A 10,924-nucleotide genomic window follows, 5' to 3' on the forward strand; every position below is an offset into this window, starting at 1 on the left:
AGGAAGAGAAAGAGGAGAAAGAGGAGGAAAACGGGAGGAGGGGAAAGAAAAGGAGGAAGAACGTGAAATGAAAAGGGAGGGGGAGAGAAGGGGAGAAGGAGGGGGAGGAATATGGGGGAGCAGGTGGAGAAGGAGGAAGAGGAGGAAGAAGAGAAAGAGGGGGAGGAAGAGGAGGAGGAGGAAGAGGAGAAAGACGAGAAGGAGGAAGAGCAGGGGGCAAAGAAGGAGGGGAAGAGGAGGGGGAGAAGTAGGAGGGGGAGGAAGGGAGGGGAAGGAAGAGGACCAACGCAGAATCAGGGTTAAGGGCATTCTCCGCGGCCTCGACCTTATTTTATTTTGGAATGCTTCCTGGTTTTTAAATAGATGCCTTCATATCTTACATTTTGTGCAATTTTAACATTTTTCAGATTAGGTTGTTGGTTCTCTTCCCCAAGACTGCCTTCCTTCCTTCCTTCCTTCCTTCCTTCCTTCCTTCCTTCCTTCCCTTCCTATTTCTCTCTTCTCTATTTCCCTTTCTCCTTCCCTGTTTCCTACCTTCCCTCCTTCCTTCCTTTCCTTCCTTCTTTCCTCCCTTCCCTCTTTCTCTCCTTCTTTCCTCCCCTCTCTCCAAGGAATGTAGATTTATTTGGAGGTGTATTTTTTTAAAAAAAAAAGCATTGCACCTCAAAACAACAACAACAACAACAACAACAACAACAACAGAGACTTAAAATAACCCTGCGACACCACCAACCAAAGGTTAACAGGCTCCCTCAAATGTAGACCCAACCAAGACCCCTCCTCAAAAAAAAAAAAGCTGCCTCTGGTTTAAAAGATAAAAAATGGATTTCAGTATCCTAGGAGGGGAAGAGAGCTGCGAGAGCCCATTTTCTGTGCTTCAGAAAATGCAGAACTGAAAGAAAGAAAAAATGTGCTCCAGAAAATTTGCACCAAAACCGTAGAGCGGTTATAAAATACCAAGCCCGCGAAAAGAGGGCTTGGCTGCAAGACATTTTTTATCTTCGGCAAAGGTCCTCACCCCAGTTTCCAGGACGGCCCCGCCTAGTCGGCTCTTTTTGGTTTCCGGCTTCTTACGACATCCAAAAAAACCGAGTTTCTTTCCCAGAAAGAGAATGCCCCATTCATGCTTCTCAATCCCTACCCTTTGCAGCCCCAAAGACGGATACAACCCCCCCTCTCCGCCATGCATGCTGCAGCAAGCATACGAGAGAGTCCTCAACTTACAACGAGTCTGTTTTTAGTGCTCGTTCAAAGTTACCAGGGCGCTGGAAACAGGGACTCCACAAAAAGAGAGGAAACCCTGGTCCTTCCCCCTCTCTCTTCACCATTGATGTAAGCCTTCCTTCTCCAGATAAGGTGGGTAAGGGTGACTCACAATCAGGAGGTTTGAGTGCGAGCCGAGATAGAGGCAGATGTAAGGTTTCCTGCTTGGGGGTGGGGTGGGGTGTGTGGACTAGATGACCTGCAAGGTCCCTTCCAACTCTGTTCAATCGGATAAGCCAAGGGACACGGTGGCTCAGGGGCTAAGACGCTGAGCTCGTCGATCAGAAAAGGTCAGCAGTTCGGCGGTTCGAACCCCTAGCGCCGCGTAACGGAGTGAGCTCCCGTGACTTGTCCCAGATTCGGCCAACCTAGCAGTTCGAAAGCACGTTAAAAAATGCAAGTGGAAAAATAGGAACCACCTTTGGTGGGAAGGGAACAGCGTTCCGTGCGTCTTCGCCGTTTAGTCATGCCGGCCACATGACCACGGAGACGTCTTCGGACAGCGCTGGCTCTTCGGCTTTGAAAGGGAGATGAGCCCTGGATGGACTTGTTCCACCAAAAAGAAGGTTGAGACCCAGACCTCCTGGGGACCACAGCACAATGGCGTTGCAGAGGACAACGATGTCACAAAGGCTTCCAGACACAACCGTCTGCTTAGCAAAGCTTTGAGTTACACAAATCACCAGCAACTAGATGTACAGTGATGCCTGCAATTCGAACTACCTGTCTCTTTCTCATAAGAAGACATTTTTTGGGATGCACTAAATTGCCCTCTCAAGGCATCTGATTCAAATCCAAGCCTCTTCACAGCCAGTGTGTTTGTATTGTGTTTTTTTTTTGCAAATGTTAATTTGTCACCTGCAAAGGAGCATGACCTGTAACTTGCTCACCTGCCTATTCCATAACCTCATGTGAAAAGGATGTTGAGAGAGACTAAACAGCCAAGTATTTAATTGAATACATAACCAACTAATTCCAGATTATCATCACTCCCAGGCAGTAAAGACAGCAGCCTGGCACTCTGGAAGAAGACTTCAAGTTAAGGCACAATGAGGGCTTGATTGACACGTCCTTCGGCTGCCCTGATACCGGACCGATATCCAGAGCCCACTGTAACAGCATTGCCAAAAAGGCATGAAGCGCTGTTAACCTGATCTTGCGTCGCTTCTTCTCTGGGAATATTGTACTGCTAACCAGAGCATACAAAACCTTTGCTAGACCAATCCTCGAATACAGCTCTTTTGTCTGGAATCCACACTTTATATCAGACGTTAATACAATCGAGCGAGTCCAGAGGTATCACACGAGAAGAGTCCTCCACTCCTCTGCTCACAGCAGAATCCCTTACGCCACCAGCCTTGAAATTTTGGGCTTATCTGCTACAATGTCCTACCTGTCAACGACTATCTCAGCTTCAACCTCAATGATACACCAGCACACAACAGATACAAACTCAAGGTAAATTGCTCCAAACTCGATTGCAGAAAATACGACTTTAGCAACAGAGAGGTCAACTCCTGGAATGCTCTGCCTGACTCCATGTTGTTACATCCACAAACCTCCATAACTTAAACCTCAAACTGTCTACTGTCGACCTCACCCCCATTCCTAAGAGGTCTGTAAGAGCCGTGCATAAGCTGTGCCGTCGAACGATCGGTAAATGAAACCGTTGTAAGTTAAGGACTAGCTGCATGGCCACTGTAACCCCAGATGACCCAGGACCGGTCCTTCTAAGTTAAACAAACCACCTGGACGGAGAAAAACTAAAACATGCCCCATTACAAAGTCAGTTACGTAAATAGTAATTACTCTATTATACATAAGTATGCAAAACAATGTGGAGTTTGGATCTCTCTAGTCATTAACTAGGCACTTGAAAGGATTCCCCGGGCCTTTGATGTCAAGGCCTTCATGAATCATCACCTATTTTTTTCCCAACTTTAATCCCAAAAGGACATTCCCCTCCAGTGTGCCCGGGTTGGGGGGGGAGGCATGCGAGGGCATGCGGGTGCCAGGCTGATTTTGAGCAGCTAGAAATGCAATTCTGGATCATCATTAAGCAAACCACCATGGTCCTTAAGCAAACTGCATGATGGCTAAGAAATAAAATAAATAAAAATATAATATAAAATAAAATAAAGTAAAGTAAATAAAGTAAAGTATAGTATAGTAAATAATAAAATAAAATAATGAAATGAAATAAAACTAATAAAATGTAAAATAAAATTAAAAAATAAATTAAATTAAAATGAATTATAATAAAATTAAAAAATAAATTAAATTAAAATGAATCATAATAAAATAAATAAATAAATAAATAAATAAATAAAATAAAATAAATAAAATAAATAAAATAAATAAAATAAATAAAATAAATAAAATAAATAAAATAAATAAAATAAATAAAATAAATAAAATAAATAAAATAAATAAAATAAATAAAATAAATAAATAAAATAAATAAAATAAATAAAATAAATAAAATAAATAAAATAAATAAAATAAATAAAATCAAATAATCAAATCAAATAATCAAATCAAATCAGCAGAGGGCAGGACAAGAAACAACGGATGCAAACTAATTAAGGAAGGAAGCAACCTGAAACTAAGGAGAAACTCAAGGTAAACGGCTCCAAACTCGATTACAGAAAATACGACTTCAGCCACAGAGTGGTCAACGCCTGGAATGCTCTCCCTGACTCCGTTGTTACATCCTCAAACCCCCCACAGCTTCAACCTCAAACTGTCTGGACCCCACCCCATTCCTAAGAGGTCCGTAAAGGGGGCCTGCATAAGCCCACCAGCTTGCCTTCCATCCCTGTCCTACTGTCCCCATTTATTTGTACCCATTTCCTGTGTTCAAGTCCATGTTTATACATACCTGTTGTCTTGTACATGTTTGACAAACTAAATAAATAAAATAAATACATAAATTCCACAGTAGCCACCAGTTGAAGTGGCTAAGACGCTGAACTTGTCGATCAGAAAGGTCGGCAATTCAGCGGTTGGAATCCCTAGTGCTGTGTAACACAGTGAGCTCCCGTTACTCATCCCAGCTTCTGCCAACCTAGCAGTTCGAAAGCAGGTAAAAAAATGCAAGTAGAAAATAGGAGCCACCTTTGGTGGGAAGGGAAGAGCATTCCGTGCGCCTTTGGCATTGAGTCATGCCGGCCACATGACCACAGAGACATCTTCGGACAGCGCTGGCTCTTCGGCTTTGTAATGGAGATGAGCACCGCCCCCTAAAGTCAGGAACGACTAGCACAGATGTGCGAGGAGAACCTTTACCTTCACTGTCTCCTCCTACAATTTTTCTCCCCCACCTTCTGGCATGGCTTCCTCCTTGGCTAATAAATTGCTTTACTCTTCCCAGCAGCTGAAAATAATCCCAGGAGCTGAAATATTAATAACAATAATAAACCTGGCAAGGAACTTCAGAGGGGAGCAGATTTTGTCTTTGCAAGACATTGTGGGTTGTTTTGGGGTTTTTTTTTTTTTTTTTTTTTGGAAAACAACATCGTGTTTATATTCATCACCAAAGACAACAAGGGATAAATGTCAGCTCCTTGTTGAGTCTTGCATCTGAAGTGTGCTGAAAGATCTTTGCCACCACCCAGTTTATGAAAACAGACACACACACACACTGTTCCTCCAATTTCATCCAAGCAAATCAAATTCCCAAGATTGCTCGGAAGCTGGTCGATACTCTCAGCTCAATTCTTTAATATATATATAAAAATAGGAGCAAACCCCACTCCCTTGCAGCACTGATGACGTTACCTAGTTTGGTAACGAAACATCTGCAAGAAATAAAACAAGGTCAGAAATCATCAAGGACCCCACAGTCCTTTTCTCCTCCTCCTCTTCCAGCCCCAATCCCTTCTAGCACTGATCATCTTACCTAGTTTGGTAATGAAAGGTCTTGAAGAAACCCACCAAGCTTAGAGAATCACCAAGGACCTCAGAGCTCAAACTCTGCTACTTCTGGACTAATTTTGCCCACATGCCCAACACTTCTCTTGTCTTTATGCTATTACACCATTTTTCAGGGACTCAAAAGATTATCGTCTTGCATATCCCCATCTCACCTCCAAGCGGGAGAAACAAAAAAGAATTGCACTTTAAGAGGCCAATCACAATCTTTGGCCAAGTTTTACTCCACTCATCATTTGCTGCCGATACCCGGGCAGGAGTGCCAAATCGAAGCATGAACTCCCCCCCCCCACATCCATCCTCCTCCCTTTCCGAAGTCGACACCCGACTCCTGCTAAAATGTGTCAGAGATGTTTTAGGGATGCCCTCCCAGATAACAGCAGAAACATACATTTGCACCTCGGTGTCATTCCCACCTTTGCTGCCCGAAAGAAAAACTTAATAAAAGAAATGCAACAGTGCATAAGAATAAGAATAATAATCTCTCTACCTTCCCTCTTGCAAGGAGGAGCCGGGGCAGTGGATTACACCCGAATAAAATACTCCTAAAACAACAACAACAACAAAGTCTCCTTCCCATTGAGGGTCGTACCTAGCAACTTAATCGAATACTGTTTTTCTGATTACCTTTCTTTTCTCTGTAAAGGTAAAGATTCTCCTCGCACATCTGTGCTAGTCGTTCCCGACTCTAGAGGGCGATGCTCACCTCCGTTTCAAAGCCGAAGAGCCAGCGCTGTCTGAAGATGTCTCTGCGGTCATGTGGCCGGCATGGCTAAACGCCGAAGGCTCATGGAATGCTATTACCTTCCCACCAAAGGTGGTTCCTATTTTTCTACTTGCAGTTTTACATGCTTTCGAACTGCTAGGTTGGCAGAAGCTGGGACAAGTCACAGGAGCTCACTCCGTTATGTGGGTGCTAGGATTTGAACCCACTGAACTGTCGATCTTTCTGAGCGACAAGCTCAGCATCTTAACCCCTGAGCCACCCGCATCCCTTGTTTTTTCTGTAGGATGTTTTTTCCCCCACTTTTCTTTCAGTTTAAGGAATTCGAGTTTTACTTGAGTTCAGGCAAGCCACCGTTTCTGCAGATCTGATAGGGCTGACTAAGCAATGATTCTCCTTCGCCAGGTATCAGCTTCTAAAACCTAAGTCATCTTCCAGGAAGTTCAGGTCGTGTCCTCACCTTGGAGGAAACGAGAAAGACGGGATTGAAGGAAGATGTCTCTACCGCTGAGACAAGCAGAAGGAAACGGAACAGGCCGTCTGAAACCGTAGAGGTTTCCTTGCTTGAGCAAGGGGGTTGGACTGGAAGACCTCCAAGGTTCCCTTCCAACGCTTGTGATGGACGATGAACAGCAAAGCAGGTACACTTGATTACAGTGGAAGACCTAAAGCACCAGGTTGGAAACAGGTGATCCTGCAGAGAATCTATTTGATCCTTAAAAGTCGGCACCGACTGAATTAATGCCACATGATCAATGGCATGAAGACCCACTGGTTCGAATCCCCAGCGCTGTGTAATGGACTTGTGATTTGTTCCAGCTTCTGCCAACGTAGCAGTTCGAAAGCACGTTAAAAAATGCAAGTAGAAAAATAGGGACCACCTTTGGTGGGAAGGGAACAGCGTTCCGTGCGCCTTTGGCGTTTATTCATGCCGGCCACATGACCACGGAGACGTCTTTGGACAGCGCTGGCTCTTCGGCTTTGAAACAGAGATGAGCACCGCCCCTTAGAGTCAGGAACGACTAGCACAGAGAACCCCAAACTTGGCAACTTTAAGATTTGTGGACATCAACTCCCAGAGAGCTGGTTGGAGAATTCTGGGAGTTGATGTCCACAAGTCTTAAAGTTGCCAAGTTTGAAGACTTCTGGACCAGCACATATGTGCGAGGGGAATCTTTATCTTAGACAACCCAACCTGGGAGCCTTACAGGGACACGGAATTTAAGCATCTCACACACACACACACAAAGGATGAAATTCAGAATTTGCAGGATTTCTTGGTTGTTGTTGTTTTTTTCCATCCCTTTTTAAATTATTCCAGGCAACCTGTTTTCTCACCCTGTGCCCCGACAACGTGTGGATGGATAATAACAGCACGCACAATCCCAAGCATGCAAAACAATGACCAACAGCCAGGTCATCCGAGGTTGCTTCTCATAAACCAGCCACACCGTGGGGATGACGTAAGAGCATCACACACACACACACTGAGCGAAGCGCTCCAGCCACCTGCGGAATTTCAATTTCATCGGAGAGAAACTCCCGCTGCCTGTTGAAATCAGCCCGGGATGTGCCCCCACCCCCACACACCCCCACAGGGAAAAAAATATGGCTTAATTTTAGAACTCGACAAAGATGCTTAACCCCCCCCCCTCCCTCCCTCTCTCTTCCATCTCCTTTCCCCTCTGCAACCCTGCAAAAAAAGAAAAGCCCAGCTAAGGGTTTGTTTGCACCCAGGAGCTTTGCTTCCAACTCCATTCCCAAACACGCCCCCCCCCTGCCCTCCCCAGTCCTATTTAACCCAACCTTTGGCGAGGCTGGCCTGCAGGATTCACACGACCGCCGGACGCCTTCCTCCTGAAGGCTGCCACCAGACGAGCCGGGATGCGCGTCTCATGGTCGTTTGCCTTTGATTTTCCGCCCGCGAGGGGTTCAGAGGGATGCTCCCCCCTTTTTCTCTCTTCCTCCCCCTCCCTCTTCCTCTCCCTCTCTCCCCCTCCCCCTGTATCCATATCTATGTATCATCAATATTTATTTATCTCTCCCTCTCCCTCTATCCATATCTATGTCTCATCACTATCTCTCTCTGTCTCTCTCTCCCCCCTCCCTGAATCCCTATCTATGTATCATCAATATTTATCTCTCCCTCTCTCCCCCCTTTCCCTCTCCCTCTCTCTGTATCTATATCTATGTATCATCAATATTTATATATCTTTGTAGCCATATCTCTGTATCATATCTATCTATCTATCATCTATCCATCAATCAATCAATCAATCTATCTATCTTTCTTTCTCGATCTTTCTTTCTTTCTTTATCTATCTATCTATCTATCATCTATCTATCTATCTATCTATCTATCTATCATCTCTCTTTCTATCTATCATCTATCTTTCTCTTTCTTTCTTTCTCGATCTATCATCTATCTATCTTTCTTTCTTTCTTTCTTTCTTTCTCGATCTATCTATCTATTTATCTTTCTTTCTCTATCATCTATCTATCTATCTATCTATCTATCTTTCTTTCTTTCTCGATCTATCTATCTATCTATCATCTATCTTTCTTTCTCGATCTATCTATCTATCTATCATCTATCTATCTTATCTTTCTTTCTTTCTTTCTTTCTCGATCTATCTATTTATCTTTCTTTCTTTCTTTCTCTATCTATCTATCTATCTATCTATCATCTATCTATCTATCTATCTATCTATCTATCATCTATCTATCATCTATCTATCTATCTATCTATCTATCTATCTATCTATCTATCTATCTATCTATCTATCTATCCGTTCACATTGTCCCCTTACCTTTGGGCAGGGACATGGCTACGTCGTGGCGACTCCCCCTAACTCAGATCCGACCCGGCACGTAGGTGAGACGGGCGCAGGTATCCAGGCGCCCCGGAGCGCATCCGCGAGGCATATCCAACAGGTGCGCGCGACCCAACCAGCGCGATCTGAGCCCACGAAAGGCACTCCGCCCGCCTAAAAGCCTTCGCCCCGCCCAGCTCCCCACCCCATTGGCTTACCTCTCCGAAGGGGCGGGGTCCCGCCGCAGCCCCGCCCGTGCCCAGGTCCTTAGACTTTTGCCCAGGTGACCTTAGAGGAAATTCCAGCTGCCTTGTTGTTCCTCTGCAGGGCGGGGAGCCGGTGACACGCCTGGCAGGATGCGCCCCGCCTCGGGCTGTCTCTGGGCTGCCAACCAGGCTGGGGCACGCGCTCTCCTCGCCCCAGCTCATGCCAGCAGCTGAGCTGCCCTCGGCATCATCGTGGTCTGATGGCCAAACCAGCGTTGGCTGACTTTGCATTGTCCACTGGGTGAGGAATCCTGGTTTGAATTTGAATTTATTAGACTTGTTAGCCGCTCCCTCTCCACGAAGTTTACCTGGGCACTTCTCCCCCTGCCCAAAGGGGCCTTTGGCACCCATTTCTGGTACCACTCCCGTTGAGAGGTTCTTGCAGCATCACGATCTGAGGATCGAACCAGCATTGACTGATTTTGCATTGCGTATTGGGAGGGGAATCCTGCTTTAGCTCCAGTTGGGCACTTCTGCCAATGCTTGTTTTGGCACCTGTTTCCATGCCCACCTACTGAGGTGCCCTTTGCATCATCATTGGCTGATTTTGCATCGTGCAGAGTGAGAGGAATCCTGGTTAATCGGACTCCTCCAGTTTCGCCCTGCCCCCTTGCCAGTGTGCGTTCTGGACTTAGGAGTTCCCGTCCTACCACCCCTTCAGCTGGACTTTAAAAAAAAATCAACCATGGCAATATGTTTTCATCTTAGCCCCTTTAAATAAGTGGACTTCAACTCCCAGAATTCCCCAGCCAGCACGAAGCTGAAGTCCCCCTAACTTCTACAAACTTTTACCTATATAATTTGGGATGGACACCCTTGTAATGGTGTCAGAATAGAAATGGGTTTTCAGAGGAAAAAATTTCAGGAGCACCACCCTGTTGCAAGTTGCAAAGTTATGTCTGACCCATCGCGACCCCATGGACAACGTTGCTCCAGGCCTTCCTGTCCTCTGTCATCCTCTGGAGTCCATTGAAGCTCACACCGACTGCTTTGGTGACTCCATCCAGCCACCTCATTCTCTGCTATCCCTTTCTTCTTTTGCCCTCCATCGTTCCCAGCATGAGGCTCTTCTCCAGGGAGTCCTTCCTTCTCATTAGGTGGCCAAAATCTTTGAGTTTCCTCTTCAAGAGCTGGCCTTCTAAAGAGCAGTCAGGGTGGATCTCCTCTAGGACTGACCGGTTGGATGGCCTTGCAGTCCGAGGGACTCGCAGGAGTCTTCTCCAGCACCAGAGTTCAAAGGCTTCCATTCTTTGGCGCTCAGCCTTCCTTATGGTCCAACCTTCACATCCCTGAAGACACAGATAAACCTCGAAGTGGCCTCAACGACTCTCTAAAAAGGATGCAAATGACCAGCTGTTTTGCAAAGAATATAAACCCTTCCATTCCCCACCATCCCAAGTCAGAACCGAAGAAACCTTCTTGGAGGAGAAGCAAAATGTCTTCAAAAGAAAAAGAAAAAATAAGACAGTCCACTTGCCTCCAGAAAAAGCACCTTAGGGACAACCTGACTTCAAAATTTGCCAAGGTTCATTGTTGATCAGGCCACCTTTTGCTTTAAATCCATGCAACAGGTTTCCCACCCATCCCCACCCCCAATTTATGGTTTGCCAGGTATCCTGCTCGCTGGCTTTGAACTGTGAAATGCATTCCCCAGTTGTTGTGTTGCTTTTGTGAGGGGTGGGTGTGACGAACCAAGGCACGTGCATTCAATAACGAGAAATGTCTATTTAGTTTCAGTTGCTATGTGGAGTTCAAACTCAACAACAGGCAAAGAATTTGGAGTATTAATCAACTCGCCACACCCAGCTACCGTTCTGTCAATGCCGACATTCACTGATGATTAAAACTACCTGCATCTCCTAAGCTGAATTTCCCACTCGTCTGTCCTCTAATCCCTCTTCTTTGTCTTAAAACGTTTCCTGCCC

General features: G+C 45.5%; 1 protein-coding gene across 1 annotated transcript in view; it reads right to left on the reverse strand.

Annotated features, from left to right (window-relative positions):
• MAP2K3 (mitogen-activated protein kinase kinase 3) overlaps positions 1-8,871 on the reverse strand; it is a 46,245-nt gene extending 37,374 nt beyond the window's left edge. Inside the window, exon 1 of the mRNA XM_081965784.1 lies at positions 8,731-8,871. Within this exon, the coding sequence (XP_081821910.1) occupies positions 8,731-8,746 (16 nt within the window). The 5' untranslated portion in view covers positions 8,747-8,871. The remainder of the gene's footprint in view (positions 1-8,730) is intronic.
• Positions 8,872-10,924: the final 2,053 nt, after the last annotated feature.

The sequence above is a fragment of the Natrix helvetica genome, assembly GCF_964273705.1.
Source record: "Natrix helvetica genome assembly, chromosome: 13".
NCBI classification, from domain to species: domain Eukaryota; kingdom Metazoa; phylum Chordata; class Lepidosauria; order Squamata; family Natricidae; genus Natrix; species Natrix helvetica.